General features: G+C 43.0%; 1 protein-coding gene across 10 annotated transcripts in view; it reads right to left on the bottom strand.

Moving 5' to 3' along the window:
• Positions 1 to 18,792, bottom strand: part of OBSCN (obscurin, cytoskeletal calmodulin and titin-interacting RhoGEF) — a 277,846-nt gene that overhangs the window by 161,326 nt on the left and 97,728 nt on the right. For 5 of the 10 annotated variants that reach the window (XM_061585957.1, XM_061585963.1, XM_061585961.1 and 2 more), the window contains exons 36-46: positions 18,208 to 18,474; positions 17,480 to 17,743; positions 16,258 to 16,524; positions 14,563 to 14,829; positions 9,258 to 9,521; positions 7,190 to 7,456; positions 6,161 to 6,424; positions 5,155 to 5,418; positions 4,408 to 4,671; positions 3,681 to 3,944; positions 1,200 to 1,463 (exon numbers count right to left, since the gene is read on the bottom strand). In XM_061585957.1, the coding sequence (XP_061441941.1) occupies positions 1,200 to 1,463; positions 3,681 to 3,944; positions 4,408 to 4,671; positions 5,155 to 5,418; positions 6,161 to 6,424; positions 7,190 to 7,456; positions 9,258 to 9,521; positions 14,563 to 14,829; positions 16,258 to 16,524; positions 17,480 to 17,743; positions 18,208 to 18,474 (2,916 nt within the window). The remainder of the gene's footprint in view (positions 1 to 1,199; positions 1,464 to 3,680; positions 3,945 to 4,407; positions 4,672 to 5,154; positions 5,419 to 6,160; positions 6,425 to 7,189; positions 7,457 to 9,257; positions 9,522 to 14,562; positions 14,830 to 16,257; positions 16,525 to 17,479; positions 17,744 to 18,207; positions 18,475 to 18,792) is intronic. The other 5 variants (XM_061585960.1, XM_061585958.1, XM_061585962.1 and 2 more) reach the window with 5 other exon arrangements.

The raw sequence follows: 18,792 nt of genomic DNA on the forward strand, positions 1-18,792 counted from the left end.
TCTTCTGATGCCTCCTTCTTGTATGGGGTGGTGGTGCTGCTGTTATGGCTACACCAGCAACAGCAATGAAATCTCCCATCCAGGGGTGTAGAATACCTTTAAGCAACAGGTGTTGGGACAGATGTTGACAGAAGATGGGGATCTCCTTTGCATCCTGCTTGTGAGCTCCCAGGGACATCTGGGCGGTCGCTGCTGGAACAGAATGCTGGTTGGCCTAGATGAACTTGGTTTATGAAACAGAGCCTGTAGAAAATTCTGAAATGTCGCTGTGATCCTACTTTCTTCCCAGCATTCAAAATTCAAGCTGTATTTACTGTTGCATCCATGCCACAGACCCTGATTTGGCAACAATGGTTTTTAATTTTCTCAGAAATGTATTAAGCAGCATCAGCCTTGTATTCTAAACAGGAGTGTCACCCTGAGATTAGAGTTATCTGCGGGCACACTGTAAGAGAAAAATGTTAACGTTTGGACCTTTCTGAGCCAAATTTTGTTGAAGGTAAGAAACAGCTTACACAACTCCTGATGAAGGAGAGTTCTCCTAAACATGCTGAGCCTAACAAACAGTTGATTGCCGGTAGTACTAGAGCATATTCCATTTTCCTCTGTGTTTTTTCCCCTTTTTCTTCCTGCAACAATGGTTTCCCATCATATGCTGGGCTCCTTCAGGTAACGTAGTTCCACCGGATTCCCATCTGCTTGGTAGCTACAGAAGACATTGCTTGCTTTCTTGGCATATGTGTATGTGAGTGTGTATGTGTGTGTGATGAATCCACTATATTGCTCAGAAATAAAACTTCAACAGAGACATGCACATAAGATGCACAAAGGTTGAACACAGAAACAACCAGGTGCAACCAGAACTGCCCCAGGCATCGCTAGTGGAACACACATATATAGGATGTTTACAGTGGGAAGGAGGTCAGGAAGAGAAAGGAAGACTCTGCTGGAAGAGAGCAACGTAAAGTAGTTGGCTTAGGGGCATCAGATGAAGCCAAGATGATGACAATGAAGATGGCAGGAGTCTTCTTGCACATACAAAGCCACCAGTTCATTAAAGGTTTTCCAAAAGAAAAGGAAGTGGGGACAATAGTGAAACAGATTAAGGAAGGCAAACAGAGAGGCTGAAGTGTGCTTCCAAAATTGTTACATTACAGAAGCCACTGTGAAAAGCCAGTTGTTTTTCCAGTATTGTTTACCATGGACTCTTAGGGTTGCGGAGGTCTGCTGGTCTCCACAAACACAGGTATATTCCCCTGCATCCTGTTCATCTGGACTGTGGATCACCAGCTCTGAAATGGCGCCTTGCTGCTTCAGTGTGTACTTCTCGCATTGCTTGAGAACCAGCTGCCCCTTCCTCCACTCAACTGGGGCCATCTTGGTCAGCTCACATCGAAGAACAGCATCATCCCCTTCGGTAGTTTCCTGGTTCCGTGGTTCCTCTTTGAAATGGGCAGGTAAGACTGGGGAGGGATACAACAGACAGAGGGACTGTTAGCATTTAACACAGGTGGCTGCTCAGGGCCACAGGAACAAGGGGAAAGAGATCTAAATGAAGGATAAGATAGAAAACCGGCTTGTGCAATTGGAAAGTCTAGCAATTATTTTGTACTTTATCATTGTATTTCACAGTAGACTCCCTATAAACAAAACCAACAATGGAGGAATTGGGGAACAATTTAAATTCAGGATTCAAGTTTGACATCGATTTTGGCGTTTCAAGCTCCTATGAAGCCTCCCCCCATCCCCATTTTCAAAGGAATGGTCTCAGCAAAGTAGGGAGGACTTTGGAAGTGGGGCAGGACCAGGACTAAACCTGGCTGGTCTTGTCCTGTTCCTAAAGACGACGGGGGGGGGGGGAAAGGTGAGATGAATTAAAAATTTAATATATATAAATAAAAATTTTAAACCAAAATGTCAAATGGCTGAGATAGATGTTGCATAAAACTTTAGAAGTGATACTAGGAAGCCTTCTAATCAAGATGATGATGATGATGATGATAATAATAATAATAAAGATTATCCTTTTTTTTTTTTACCAAGTACAGTTAAAGTAGCTGTTGTTGCTCATCTCCACATACACAGGTATAATCTCATGCATCCTGCACCTCTCCACAGTGAATAGCCAGTTCTGCATTAGTCTCTCGTTGTGTCATGGTGTACCTGCCACCTGCATTTAGCAGGCTGTGCCTTTTCTACCATACCACTGGAGCATCTTTGCTCACCCTGTAGAATAGTGTTACTCAGCCCTCTTCTGCAACCTGCTCGCTCTGTAACTCTTCCTTGAAAAATGCAGGGAGAGCTAAGTAAAATAGAAAAAGCAAAACATATGAAAATCCCCCAAACTCTGGACCAGCAGGTGTAATGTGCTAGGTGTATTATAAACTGTGCTAGCTGTATTATGAACAAGGCTTCAGGGAAGGCCGGTAACGCAGGGCTAGAGCATAGCTTTGCATGCAGAAGGTCCCAGGTTCAATCCCTGGCATCTTCATGAAGAGCTGGGAGAGAACCTTGTCTGAAATCTTGAAAAGCCGCCGCCAGTCAACATAGTACTGAGCTAGATGGACCAATGCTCTGACTCAGGATAAGGCAGCTTGCTACATCCCTTCTGAAAGCTCAAAACAAGGTATATCTTCAGACTCTTTGGAAAATGAGTCAAGGCTGGTAGGAAAGACCAGGAGTCACAGGCAGGACCAGGACAAACGATGGGTGCTCAGGATGAACAGTGAGATTAGTACATGGCATGAAGATGAGAACTTGATTTTGGGTCAGGGTCTGGAACAGCACTAGTCGCAAAATCCAGAAAGAGGTGAGAAGACACAGATTGGCGGGGTGCAGACTGATGTTCTTGTCCCAGTGGACCTCCAGGTGCACGCTGGATCCCCCACATGCACTTCAGACACTCAGAGGTAGGGCCTTTGTACTATTACTGACTACCACATCTGCTTTTTAATTTTGTGTCTGAAAGTCTAAACAAGAGCTATAGGTGCTCTGTAGAGTTTGGAAACTCAGTCTATACCGTGAGAACCACACGTGGCACAGGTTGGGGAGGTTTGTGGCTCTACAGGACAGGAGCATGAAGACTCATGGGTTGGGCTATGGCATCAGGTCAGGCCTACCCTCCAGCACTATCGTGCTCTGTATGACACAGCTCAGTAGACAAGAGGGTTGGCCATTCCATGGCACTGGGAGCTACATGCTGGCTGTACTGCAGACTAGAGCAGGCACTGTGTTGGATTGGTTTAATGGCACACTTGCCAAAAAGTTTAGCCACCACTGCTATAGAGGAGAACTTAAAGCAGCCCCCAACCTGTTGCCCTCCAGATGTTTTGGGCTACTACTGTGCTGGCTGGGCCTGATAGGAGTTGTAGTCCAAAAATCTGAATGGCACCAGGTTGGGGAAGGCAGACTTAGAATCATAGAATCATAGGATAGTAATATTGGAAGGGGCGTGTAAGGCCATCAACTCTAACCCCCTGCTCAATGCAGGAATCCAGCTTAAAGGATACCCAACAGGTGGCTGTCCAGCTGCCTTTTGAAAGTCTCCAGTGCTAGAGAGCCCACCACCTCCCTAGGTCATTGGTTCCATTGTCGTACTGCTCTGACAGGTATTTATTTAGGGTGAACCTGGCAAATTTCAAAGCAGATTCTCATACATTAATTTACAGCCCATAGTTTACCATTTACTGTCAAAGATGCTGTAGTTTCTTGGTCTCCACACACACAGGTATAATTTCCCATATCCTGAAGATCTAGTTGATGGATCACCAGCTCCGCAATGACACCATCTTGTCTCATGACACACTTCTCACTTGGTTGAAGCACTTTGCGCTCCTTCTTCCATCCCACTGGTGCCACCTTGGTTAGCTCACAGTGCAGTGTGGCCACACCGCCTTCTGTGGCTTGTATGTTCTTCAGGTTGCATTTGAACCTTGCAGGCACAGCTGAGGATCACAGAACGGAAACACTGCATTTAAAACTAAAAACAAGAGGAGAGAGACTGCCGACTACACAACGTAAGAGAACCAAAAAAAAAAAAGTCACAGAGAAATCTAAATATATAATAAAGCTTTAAAGTCAGGAAGCTGATGACAACTTCTTACAATTGCAAACACAGCTTCCTGTCTTCACAATTTAGGTCAGGCCTACCAGAGTCAATAGGAAATTTCACAAGACAAAGAACGTACCTTGTAGAAACACCCATTGAAATGAATTGGGAACATGCCATTTATCTCAACCGCGCTTGTGGCTAGAGAAATGTTGGCAGATCATGCCCAACAATCAGAGACAACATCACAGAAATTATATAAATCCAAATGGCAGACGCAAACATGTGGAAGTTAAATAAAATTCTAGACAATGTGCAGTTAATGGGACGGAAGGGGATCATGTATATAATTTCTTTACCATGCACAGTCAAGGAAGCTGCTGTCTTCTGGTCTCCACAGACACAGGAATATTCGGCAGTATCTGTCAGTTCCAGATCTTGAATCATCAGCTTAACAACAGAACCTTCCTGTTTCATCTTGTACTTATCACTCTCCTTGAGGAAATGCTGCCCCTTCATCCACTCCACTGGAGCAGGCTTAGTCAGCTCACAGCACAGAGTGGCTGTCCCATCCTCTGTAGCTTTCACATTCCTTAATTGCTCTTTGAAGAGGGCTGGCAGAGCTGAGGGATGCAACATGGTAAGACTGTTAAAACACAAGTACCCAGATGCCTACTGCGATGGACATGACAAAGCAGTTCGAGGCCCAGTTCTGGTATAACCGGCTGCCTTGCCACTTCCCTGATACAATTTGCAGCCCTCACCTCTGGTTGCATTACAGCATTTTTCTGTTTGTTTTTAATATCAGAAGCTCAGCCACACATCTTCTGGCTTAATGCATACTTTGGCCCAAGAGCACCTGGAAGAGGGGACTAGGGCAGGCCAGCTAGGGAATCAAGCAGTCTTAAGGATACGATCCAAAATCTGGAGCAGATATTTGATCTGGTCTTTGCAGCAGATAATATTTTGGGGTGGAACACAGTGGTGCATATCTCTGAACATGCAAGGTGACAAGGCCGTTCCCCATAGGCAAGCAACATATACAACATGTACGGGGGAAGGGATGGTGGAAAAGGTTACAGTTCTTTTTAGACAGATGGCATTACCATGTACTGCTAAGGCAGCTGTGGTTTGCTGGTTGCCACATGCACAGGTGTACTCGCCAGAATCTTCCTCTTCTAGGTTATGGATCACCAGCTCCACTGCAGTGTCCCTTTGCCTCATTATGTATTTTTCGCTGTGCCTCAGTGGCTGGCTGCTCTTCTTCCACTGCACAGAAGCAGCCTTGCTGAGCTTGCAATGTAGGGTGGCTGTCTCTCCTTCTGCGGCTTCTACACACTTCAGTTCTTCTTTGAAAAGTACGGGTAGGGCTATGAAATAAAGAAGGAGCAAATACTCTCAGCAACCTTGCATTCTCTCAATGCGGGTGGAAAGAATAGATCTCCGCTGCTACTGTTTGACATTTGTCATGCCGGTATCCTTCCTGGGTGAAGTGAGGCCGCAGCACCACATACATGGACATACCACAAAGATGCCATCAATGTGCATTAGCCAGACAACTGAAGACTCCATGTCCACACAAGCAACTGACAAAAAAATCTATAGAAATGCCTGGGGTCCTTCAATGAGGGGGATAATCTAAGGATGCTCTGAAAAGTGTTCTAGAGCACACACAGAGTTCACAGAGAGCATGGGCAAAGCCCATTTGTGCCTCATTGCCAGCTCAGGTGACCCAAGAGCATGATCAAGAACACATTTGCCGGCAAGTTGCACATTACAAGGAAAAGGTGGGGGTGGGGGTGGGCCAGCTGTCTTCCAGGAAAGTTGATCTTCTATTACAGATCTTCTCATTGAGGAACCCTAATAATCTTGTGCAGGACCCTAGATTCCCCCCCAGGAGAGTGTCTGAAAACCACTACTCTAGAACTTGAGGGGGAAACAGCAAATAGACCAAGGGGACAATCAGTGCAGCAACATGCACTGGGATTTCCAGTGGGTTAGGAGGATATGACAAAAGCAGCACACCACAAAGGAGAATCTGACATCAATACATAGAGGACAAATTGGAAAGGAGCACCAGACTACACAGATATTTCGGACACACTGATTTACCGTGCACCATCAGGGCTGCAGTTGTTGTCTGGTTGCCGCACACACAGGAATACTCCCCGGCATCTTTCAGTTCTAGGTTGATGATCACCAGCTCTGAGACAGCACCCTCTTGCCTCATTTTGTATTTGTCACTCGGTTTGAGTGACTTATGCTTCCTCCTCCACTCCACCGGAGCGGCTTTGCTCAACTCACACTGGAAAGTGACAGTCCCGTCCTCCAAGGCCTCTTGATCCTCCATGCCTTTCTTGAAGAGGGCAGTGAGGGCTGAGAAGTTTAGAATGAACACAGTATATCAATGCCAACATCTGCACAGTGCACAGACATTGAAAGAAGGGGCTTTCATGCTGGATTCCATGGGTCATACTCAGAGCTTGGAAAAGTTACTTTTTTGAACTACAACTCCCATCAGCCCAATCCAGTGGCCATGCTGGCTGGGGCTGCTGGGAGTTGTAGTTCAAAAAAGTAACTTTTCCAAGCTCTGGTCATACTTGCCCTTTGCTTAAACCTTCCACACTGCAATTTTTTTTAATTACACACACAATGGGAGTCCCCAGACTTAAAGTTTAAGTTTAAAGACATCCCTTCACAATTCTCTGCCTAGGATGATTCACAGCAACAGAATCAACATACCAGTAGAATCAGCATGACTTGTATATAATAGGACCAATATTACCCCATGGCTGCCTGAACATATTAACTATGGAGAACAGGCAAAATATATGCAACAGAAAAGAAGATGCCGCAGAACCTTCTTTATTCCGAACATCCATTAAATCCAAACCCACTGTGTATATATTTCATGTACTTCTATATTACCTTCATCCTTGTGGAAAGAACACTCTGGCTTCCCTGATTTCTAAACATTATAGTTGTTGCCTTGGGCTATAGAACACAAGACATAATCTACCAATGTTGTAACCCTCTTTAGGTCTCTTGGAGACATGGGAGATAAACAGATAAGGATATTGACTCTCTTCCTGATATTATTTGGTTTGCATCTGACAATGGGAAATAGAACCTTGAATGTACCATTCACTGTTAAGGAAGCTGAGGTCTTCCAATCACCAAAGGTGCAGCTGTAATCTCCGGCATCCCCCAGTTCCAAACTGTGAATGACAAGCTCAGCAGTAACACCTTCCAGCTTCATCTCATATTTGTCGTTGGACTTGAGCACCTCATTGCCCTTCCTCCATTCCACCGGAGCTGCAGCCTTGGTCAACTCACACTGCAGAGTAGCTGTTCCACCTTCTGCAGCCTCCAAGTTCTCCAGCTCAGTTTTGAAACGTGGAGGTAAGGCTGAAGACCACAAAGAGCACATTAAAATTCACAACAGTTGGGAGAGTCCAGGATATTCCTCTTATCCATGAGTTACCCTGTTATTTACAGTATGGCTTTTCTGATTTGCAAGAAGGTACCAATGTGGGGAGAGGGAAAAGATACACCCATACATGGAACCTTAAGTACACTGTAGCACTGAGAAGAAAGAAGACTGTTACACACACAATGGGAGTACTGAGAAGAAAGAAAGCTGTTTTGAAGACAAATAGTTCCTTGCTCCTTGAACCTCTCATGTGCATATTGCTAGGATTGTTCACTGACCTAGGACTTGGGTTTCCTGTAAAAAATAAGACTTGTGGCTCAGTGTTTACTTGTACAGGAGCGTTATACATCTCTGTATTCTGCATAGCTTCCATGACATAATTTATCAACCCAGATGCATTTTCACTGTTTCTGCCAGTTGAGGGAGTTCTGAGAAAATGGGCAAACTATCCAAGACAGTCAGGAGAAATGGTGTTACAGACGAGAACTGATAGAAAGTGCATAGAGGACAGTAGAATTTTTCCTAAATGTATTGACAGACCTAATTTTAGATTAAAGAATTTAATGTATGTACTATCTGATATTCCAATGATTTCTTGAAAAACACAGTGCAACCCACTAAAACAGGCTCAGTGCTGCTGCAGGTTTTTAAGCAATGAGAGTCACGACTAAGTCTCCCCCACCAGCCACCCCCCCAAATGCATTTTTCCATATCTTCCAACCTATAGACCTGTCTCCTTTCCTCTACACTCCCTTTCTACCCAGCCTCCCCAGAATAAAACACACACCATACCAAATGCCCCCACTTAGGCCACTCATTCTGTTGAAAAAACTCTTAACCAGCTTGTTAACCCTGCAGCCATGCAGGATTATATGCTCCTAATGAAGCCACCGCCTACTGTCTCTGTCCCGGCTTCATATTTGTGAAAGCAAAACAGACCAGAGAGAAGTCAAATCCTCCCCTGCACCACCACCAAACACGCACGCACGCACACGCACATACACACACACACACACCCCTCTACTGGCTGTGTTTGCACAACATGCTGGACCAAACCTTGGCTTAGTGAGACCGTGCAAACGTTTCAGTTCCCAGAGAGGAGCTCCCAGCCCCATATCTCCTCCCCAGTCCTTTTTGGCTTAGCATGTCATACAAACTGGGACCTACTCCTCCTTACTAACCATGAGCTGTAACCAAGGTTTGGCTTGGCGTGTCATGCGAACCAGGCCATAGAATATCTGGGCTAAGGATCAAGTTGGGAGCATGGAACACCTGCAGCTCCTTTGAGAAGAGCCTCCTCTCTGCCCTCTGCCTTTCCCAGCACAGGATTCAAAGTGCTCATTTCGACTTGTGTCCAAAACCAGGATTGTGTACTACCCCACACTACAGCTAAGTGACCTTTGGGAGAAGACTATGGCTTGAGTGATTCAAGTTACTTATATAAGTGGTATTATTATCCACATACACAGAGCAAGATTAAATATGCTAATCAGAAGACTGCAGTATCATCATTGTTTGGGCCACGGGATCTCAGCACTGATTTAGTTACTGTCCAAAACTATGGATATATTAACGTTAAAATATTCACATCAATTCTGCCATGCTAAGGGAGAGAAAAAATGGGACTCAGGAAAAAGAAGCAGGACTATTATTACTATTAATAGAAATCTACTCTAGAATGGTGGACTGTATTTCACATGGACTGAGAATCTAGTTTTAAGAGACATAGTATGGAATGGTGTCAATGTCACACAACTATATACATATAATATTTACCATGCACAGTTAGAGAAGCAGATGTTTTTTGATCTCCGCATACACACGAGTAATCTCCAGAATCCTGCTCAGTGATGTCATGGATGGTCAGTTCCGCAACATTATCCTTCTGTTTGATTTTATATTTGTCACTTGGTTTGAGCAGCCTCTCCCCTTTCCTCCACTCCACTGGGGCAGCCTTACTTAGTTCACAACGCAGAGTGGCTGTCCCAAATTCCGTAGCCTCTTGGCTTTTGAGTTCTTCTTGAAAACGTGCAGGCAGAGCTGAAGGGAGTAAGAGCAACAGAGAGTGTGTCATGGTGATCCAGATATTCCGGATCCCATCAGCTGTCTCCTAAGCTCAGCACATTTCAAATGAAGGGGGAGGGCTTTTGAGATAGCAGACTCTGGCTTCCTTTCATCAACAGCAGAACCACACGTAAAGCATTTCAAAACTCTTTTGAAAGAGCAGTGCCATTTCATTAAATGTCCAAAATCAAAATTTCAAAAGGTTCTGGAAATTTTAAATGTTCACATTTTAAATTCCAATGGAACCTTGGGATTATAAACTTCAACAATGAACTTAAAACCATAAACATAAAAAGGAAACATTTTCTAGCATTCAGGTTTCCCAACAACATTTTGCACATAAAAAAAACTAAATGGAAATGGAAATGTTAACCCAAACGTTTGTTGAAATGAAATAACAATTAATGACTTCATTTCATCATATTTCAGAGCACAACTCCTACAAGACAAACAAGTACATATAAATATTTCTCACCACAAATAATTGATATATGACAAGCATTCAACATCCTCACAAAAGAAACAGAAACGTAAACATCATCATACAAACAAATTAAATATAAATGTAAACTCATATTTACATTTAACTAAATAAATGTATACACAATACACAAACATCACACAAACAAACCATCCCTGAGTATGACAACAGATGTAAACATTACCAGGAAATGGAAAAAGGTACACCCTGCCCCTCAAAAATGAGGAAAACAGAAAGAACCAAGCACTCACTAGAGAAATTGTCACTTTCCTGTCATCAAACAAGGCTTTGCACCTTATACTAGGAATTTGTTTTCCATACTGATGAACTGGCAACTGAATGCCTAGACCCCTCTTTTCCAATATGTTCTGCAGTTGTGATACTCAGCAATTCTAGGCCTGATTCTATGATCCTCCATGCCAGCAAATAAGCATTTCGGATTGGAAAGAGAGACCACTAGGCCAACAGACCCCCACAACCATTGGGTTAATGCCCAACAAGATGGCAAAGGACAAAACAGAGTAGGCAAGTTGCTTTATGTGGGAAACAGACACCACCAGTAAAGGCAGTTGTACAAGACTTTAAAGAAGAGTGGATTGCAACAGATGAAAACGAATTGAGATACATGCCATCCAAAGACTTTCCAGCCACCATGAAACAATTGGCATGCAACTTATACTGCAGGACAGAACGTGTCAACAGGACTTTCAGAGATTCCACTGCTAGTAAATAATAGTATATAATCAGCACCCAACGTTTTCTTGCACAAATGCTGCAATGCAGGTACACGAACAAATGGAATTTCAATATACTTTTGGAAGTTCCCCCTTTAGGATGCACACCTTAACGTGGTGAGGGGGTTTGAGAGTGTTGAGGAAGCTGAGAGCAATGCCGTCAGGAGTCTAGACCAAGAGGCTAGACTCCTAGCAGGGGCACCCAAGGCGGAATGGTCAAAGCTGAGACACCAGTCTAAGATGCATCCAAACTCAGAGGAAGGCAATGGTAAACCACCTCTGAATACCTCTTACCACGAAAACCCTATAAACAGAGTATCCAAAATGCAACACGAGATAGTGCTGGAAGATGAGACCCCCAGGTCAGAAGGCACTCACCAAGCTACTGGGGAAGAACAAAGGACAAGTACGAGTAGCGCTATGACTAATGACACAGCTGGGTCAAAGCCGAAAGGAAGCCCAGAGGCTGATGCACACAGATGCAAAAGGAGAGTCCGGAGTTGTATGACGCACACAATAGGAACATGGAATGTGAGAAGCATGAACTAGGGAAAGTTAGAAATTGTCAAGCAAAAAATGGAACGTATCAACATTACAGTACTTGGCGTGAGTGAATTAAAATGGACGGGAATGGGACATTTTCAATCAGGCAACTACAAAAATCAGAGTAAAGCTAAAGAACAACAACAAAGCAATCATATTGCCAAAATACAATTTAAATAACATCCCAGAAGAATATAAAGATCAAATAAGGAACAGGTTTGAGGCTTTAAACTTGACAGAGAACCAGAAGAACTATGGACTGAAGTCAGAGACGTGATCAGGGAAGAATGCAAAAAGACAACACCTCTAGTTAAAAAGAGAGAAAGATCTCAATGGATGACTGAAGAAACTCTTAAAATGGTTAAAGAGAGCAAGCAAAAGCAAAAGGAGATAAAAACACGGTCAGAACCCTAAATGCAACAATACACCAACTAGTATGTAGGGACAAAGAGACCTATTGCAATAGTTACTGTATAGAAATAGAAGAGGACAACAAAAAGGGAAGAACAAGAGCCCTATTCCAAAAGATTAGAGAAATGAAAGGGAAATTTAAACCAAGAGTAGGGATGCTGAATAATCAACAGGGGAACACACTGACTGACTGAGATGAAATAAAAGGAAGATGGAAGCAATACACTGAAGAACTCTATAAAAGAGATGACAGGATGACAGATTCATTCATGGAGGAGCCATATGATGAAGAACCAGAAATTTTAGAATGTGAGGTAAAAACTGCTCTTAAAATTCTTGGAAGAAACAAATCACCAGGAACAGATGGCATACCAATAGAAGCTACTAAGAAGGAATCTGTCCAAATTTTGACAAAAATTTGTCAAGAAATATGGAAAACTAAGCAATGGCCCATAGACTGGACGTGTTCAATATATAATCCCAATTCCAAAGAAAGGGGATCCCAGGGAATGAAGTAATTATCCAACTATTGCCTTAATATCCCATGCAAGTAAAGTAACACTCAAGATTCTACAACACAGGCTCTTGCCATATATGGAGTGAGAAATGCCAGACATCCAAGCTGGATTTAGAAAGGGAAGAGGTACCAGAGATCATATCACAAACATACGTTGGATAATGGAACGGAGCAAGGAATTTCAGAAGAAAATCACCCTGTGCTTTATAGACTACAGCAAAGCCTTTGACTGTGTAGATCATGAAAAACTATGGAATGCTTTAAAAGAAATGGGGGTGCCACAGCATCTGATTGTCCTGATGTGCAACCTATACTCTGGACAAGAGGCTACTGTAAGGACAGAATATGGAGAAACAGATTGGTTCCCCATCGGAAAGGGTGTGAGACAGGGTTGTATTTTATCACCCTATTTATTTAATCTATACGCAGAACATATCATACAGAAAGCGGGATTGGACCAAGATGAAGGAGGTGTGAAAATTGGAGGGAGAAATATCAATAATTTAAGATATGCAGATGATACCATACTGCTAGCAGAAACCAGTAATGAGTTGAAACGAATGCTGATGAAAGTTAAAGAGGAAAGCACAAAAGCAGGACTACAGCTCAACATCAAAAAGACTAAAGTAATGACAACAGAAGGTTTATGTAACTTTAAAGTTGACAATGAGGACATTGAACTTGTCAAGGATTATCAATACCTTGGCACAGTCCTTAACCAAAATGGAGATAATAGTCAAGAAATCAGAAGAAGGCTAGGACTGGGGAGGGCAGCTATGAGAGAACTAGAAAAGGTCCTCAAATGCAAAGATGTATCACTGAACCCAAAAGTCAGGACCATTCAGACCATGGTATTCTCGATTTCATTGTATGGATGTGAAAGTTGGACAGTGAAAAAAGTGGATAAGAGAAAAATAAACTCATTTGAAATGTGGTGTTGGAGGAGAGCTTTGTGCATACCATGGACCACGAAAAAGACCAATAATTGGGTGTTAGAACAAATTAAACCAGAACTGTCACTAGAAGCTAAAATGATGAAACTGAGGTTATCATACTTTGGACACACAATGAGAAGACCTGATTCACTAGAAAATACAATAATGCTGGGAAAAACAGAAGGAAGTAGAAAAAGAGGAAGGCCAAACAAGAGATGGATTGATTCCATAAAGGAAGCCAGATTTACAAGATCTGAACAGGGTGGTTCATGACAGATGCTCTTGGAGGTCACTGATTCATAGGGTCACCATAAGTCATAATCGACTTGAAGGCACATAACAACAACAAACAAGTAAAATCTCTCAAATCTCTTTTACTCCAGGGAACGTCTTATTTCAGGAGCCACAGCTCTGTGGAGCCTTGCATTTTTTTATTTGTTTTTGTAATTTTGATCCAGAAACTGTAACACAGGAAGCTGTTTGAGGAAACAGAGAGGATTTCAACGAAGAAGAATGTGCTTTCATTAGCGGGAGAGGAAAGACTGAGCAAAAAGCATCAGTGACTGCTGGAAGAAATGTTTCAAGACAGTTGGACTATATAGAATCATATAATATTAGAAATGGCAGGGACCTATACAATTGTCATTAAAGCATACCTGACAGGTGATTGTTCAGAAATATGACTTTTTGGACTGACCAGTAGTCAAGAATATTGAAAATACAGGAAAAAATAAAATAGGATGCACAGAACTGTACTATCCAGGTCACAAAATAACATGTTAAACTATCATGGAAAACTTCCAAATTGCGATGAGCAAAATAGAAAACTATTAAAATGGGTCACAGCTAAGCTTTCAAGAAGTGTCCCGTTAAATATCTGTCAGAGATGGTTTCAAGCTATAGAAATCTGCCTTAGTGGTGTGAAAGAGTGGCCTTGAATTTCCAGCACTTACATCATAGCTTCTTAATTCAAGGCCAATAAAATGACAGACTGAGAACAGGAGAATGATATCAGATAGAAGATCAGTAAGCAGCAAGTGTGTAGGATGAGCCATTCTAAGTGTCCCACTGTCATACACCTCTGATGTTCTCCAGCATTACAAAGGTGTTACTCTAGTGCTTCCAGCAGATAACGAAGATGCAAATGTTTACAAGTGGGATTTCAGTAGAGACCACTGGCCATAACATGAAAGACCAATTTGTGACACTTCCACCAACACTGGAGGCAAGCACAATATGAGGTATGTTAACAAGCGACCAACGAAGAAACAGACAGATCGAAAAGAACAAAGGTGAGAAACAGTAAGCCAAGACAACATAAAATTAGGTATTCCCATAGAGAAGGCAGATCCTGAGGCATTACTATTGCAATGTGCAACGTGGAACATTTGGTTACCATGAACAGTCAAGACAGCCGTTGTCTTCTGCTCTCCACAAACACAGGCATAATCTCCTGTGTCCTCCACCTGCAGGTTTCGAATCAAGAGTTCAGCCGCATCACCTTCCTGCCTCATTCGGTACTTATCACTTGGCTTGAGGGACTCAGAGCCCTTCCTCCACTTCACCTCTGCACCCACTTTGGTCATTTCACAATGCAGAGAAGCCGTAGCACCTTCTACAGCTTCCCTGTTCTTCAGTCCTTCTTTGAAAAGCACAGGGAGGGCTGAGAAGATGAAAATAAGGACAGAAGGCAAAAGTTAGTGGTGGATGGAGCAAGAAGCTGAGTTCATTGCACCTGCTACCCCTTCATGCAACCACTGATATTCCATCCCTTAGAGGCACCAAAGGGCATCGCGCACCTGGGGAAATATTTTCACTTGGAGGGATGGAAGGGTATATCTGGAATTAGGAAGGGGCGTGACCTTGGGTGTAGCATCAGAGACATCTGGATTCCAGTCTGCCCAAGAAAGTCTTCTCACACAGAGACTTGAAAATCTTGGGATTTATTATTTATTCAACATCCTGACCCATAACCATTGTCCTGACCTGACCCATTGCCGCTCTGGGAGGAAGGGCAGGATACAAATTTAATAAATAAATAAAAATAACAGTGGACCTGCATTGCAAACAATATTCCAAGAAAGAGTGATAGTTAACACCTTTTTCATTAGCTTTGATTTTTGGATTCCTGCATTGAGCAGGGGGTTGGCCTTATAGGCCCCTTCCAACTCTACTATTCTATGATTCTAGAAGGGTTTTGAAGGTGCAGATTAAGTTAGCGGATGTTGGTGGTTAGTTAATAATTTAGTACTTATTATGGGTTATCTGTTTTAATGGGGTATTTTATATGCTGAACACACTGCCACCACCTCAAGCCTCTGGGGGCAGGGTTCTTTATACAGTAGCGCTTCGCTTTACAGCGATTCACTAATGCAGTGGCTTTCAATCAGGGAAAGTCCCCGCATTAAGGTGCTTGTTCCGATTTTACAGCATTTTTTTTCTGTCGCGTGCCATTTTGATGTCATTTTGGCGCGACACGCCCCATTACCGTCAATGGGGTTCCACTTTACGGCGATTTCTGCTGAACAGCGGAGCTCCAGAATGGAACCCGCCGTATAAGCGGAGCCCGCCTGTATGCCTGGTTGGGCATCCTTAAAACTAAAAAGGCACTGTCAGAAGCAATATGCCTCTGAATTCCAGTTGCTCAAGTGGGAAGAGTGCTGTTTGCACTCCGGTCCTGTTTGTGGGCTTTCCACTGGAGCATCTGCTTGGCCGCTGTGAGACCAGAGTGCTAGAGGGGCCTTTGGGCTGATCCAACAAGGATCTTCTTATGTTCTTAAGAAGGCTGCGCCTGGAATGCAATCAACTAAAAACACTTCCATTGATGGGAACTTCAGAAACTCCATTGACTCTTAGGCAATACTTTCGAAACCAACAAGCCTATGAAATTGGTCTCCCTCAGTGGACATAATTACAGAAAAAGGGCCCCACAGTTCGAAATGTGCAAGGCCTCATTCTTGAATCTTTCATTTCATGCCATGGTGACCAAAAATTCAGCAAGATCCACAAGACTGGGAAAAGGCAAGGGAAACTACCCACAAACCAATGGAGTGAACGGCAGAACTACATAAAGCCTATTGGGAGTTTTTACCCTTGACTTCTAAAGATGCCACAGTCTGCTGCTCTCCACACACACAGCTGTAACTCGCAGAATCCGTTAGCTCCAGGTTTTGGATGACCAGTTCAGCAATGGCACCTTCCCGCCTCATTTTATACTTGTTGCCTTGCTTAAGGATCTTGTGTCCTTTCTTCCACTCTACAGTGGCAGAGGCTTTGTTTAGCTCACACTGCAGAGTGGCCGCTTTGCCTTCTGTAGCCTCTTCGTCCTTCAGGGTTTTGGTGAAAAGTGTAGGCAGGACTGTAGGGCGAAGGTAATGACAGGACAAGAGTCCATCAAAACTGAGACCTCCAAGATTGTGAACTACTCTTCTCTTAGCAAGCAATTAAATGTGTACTATCAGTGTCAGTGGAGTGATTTATTTGGGTCTTGATTTGTTGTTGCTTTAAATTATGCTTATTATTTTTTTATTATTACTATTAACTTTTTTTATTTGAATTATGCTTATCCTGTTGAAACCTATTCTGACCAGCTGCAGAGTTTTGGAATTGAATGATAAACTCCAACATTTGGGGCCTTGATCGGAAGTCCCTCCCTTTGCTGGTACCATTCTATTTAGGAACATTTTTAGCATCTCAGTAACTTAGTAATTAATACTTCACCAGCAATGGTGCAATTTTCAGTTAGGTTTCATCCATTTGAATTTAACAACCGACATATTTGGAGACTGAAATGAGCTTTCTCTTTGGATATCTTACTTATGAATTTTAGAACTAAAAAAACAACAACTATTGTACATCATACCAAATTACCAAAGACAACAAAGAATAAGAAATAAGAAATGAGTTGTATCCAAGTAAGTTTTACTCATAGCAGACCCACTGAAATGAATGAGTAAATATATTATGACCGGTTTTCCCAGAATTCTTTGGGTCTCACTGAATCAAGACTCAGCAAAAATATACAGACCCATTTTCTCAGGAAATCAAAGTATTATAAAGATCCAGTGAATCTTTCCAACCTTTATGGGCCTGGGCAGGGCACACATCCATTTGAGAAGGTTCATTCTATTGTTTCTACTGTTATGAGGAGAAAATTCCAGAATCCCCATCGAAAGGATGTTTTAAGCAAAGGAGGAAGGTGCTATGTAGGGATTAAAAAGGGTGGTATTGGACTTAATTTCATAAGAAAAATAGTAACAGAAGACTAAGAATATATAGTAATATAAAAGATGTATTTCTTTCTCTTTTTTTACCATTCACTGTCAAGCTAGCTGCAGTCTTCTGCCCTCCACATGTACAAGTGTAGTCCCCAGAATCTGCCACATCCAAGTCACGGATCACCAGCTCAGCACAAGGACCCTCCTGCTTTATTTGGTATTTGCCACCTGGTTTGAGTGCCCTTTGCCCCTTCTGCCATTCCACGGGGGCAGCCTTGCTCAGCCTGCAGTGCAGTGTAGCTGTCTCACCCTCCGTAACCTCCTTGCGTTTTAGTTCTTCTTGGAAAAATACAGGCAGTGCTAAATAATGCAATATGGGCAGAAAGAAAGGGTCAATTCATCGTAGGACCTTTGAGGTTTGGTGCACTCATGCACAAGAAAGTTCCACATTGCTGGGAAGCATCTGCCAACAGTACTCTGGAAGAGGGGGGACGAATGCAAAGGTTTAGCTACACAGGAGTTGTTCCTAGAATGAGGAGCATCTTCCTTCTGGGAGGAAGGACGGGATATAAATTTAATAAATTAAATAAATAATAGCAATTACCAGGCCACCATGTAGCAGAAACGTGAGGAGCTTTTGCAGGAAGATGAGTAACTGCAATATTTTGTGTATCAAAACAGGGTGGGGGGGTGTGTGCAGGAAAGGTAAAGAAACGCTAGCAGAGCAGCAGGAACAAATCCACAAGGACACAGAGCAAGAATATTAAGAGCTCAATTGAGCATATCTGTAAGCAGCTTTTTACTGTGGATGCAAGCTCTATTACCATTCACTTTCACAGATGCGGTGGTCTTTTGTTGTCCACACACGCAGGTGTAACTTCCAGCATCCATCAATTCCAAATCTTGGATGGTTAGCTCAGCAAAGCGACCTTCTAGCGTCATTCTGTATTTGTCGCTTGGTTTCAACACCTTTTGATCCTTCATCCACTCAACGGAGTCGGCAGCCTTAGTCAGCTCACAGTGCAGAGTGGTGGTTCCACTCTCTGTTGCTTCCTCATTCTTCAGTCCTGTTTTGAACTGCACTGCCAAGGCTGAAGGACGTAGAATGAACAGATACCGTGTCAAAAACCAGAAGCGCTCTCTCCTTGTGACACGCTGCTGAACTGTGCAATTCTCACTGCTCAGTTGCAGGGAACCATCCTCAACATGCATTCAAGCAAATCCTGCCAATTTCCAACTTTGAGGGGAGGGGGAGCAGGAACTTCAGAATGGGATTACCTCTAGAAATGAATGGCCCCATTAAAAGAAGTGTAAACAACAAGGCAATTGGAATACTCAGATGTAAACTGCCAACCTTTTCTTAATGAGGATGATGGAACTACACCGTATATCCCACGCCTTGTGCACGT

The sequence above is a fragment of the Rhineura floridana genome, chromosome 10 (assembly GCF_030035675.1).
Source record: "Rhineura floridana isolate rRhiFlo1 chromosome 10, rRhiFlo1.hap2, whole genome shotgun sequence".
NCBI lineage: Eukaryota > Metazoa > Chordata > Lepidosauria > Squamata > Rhineuridae > Rhineura > Rhineura floridana.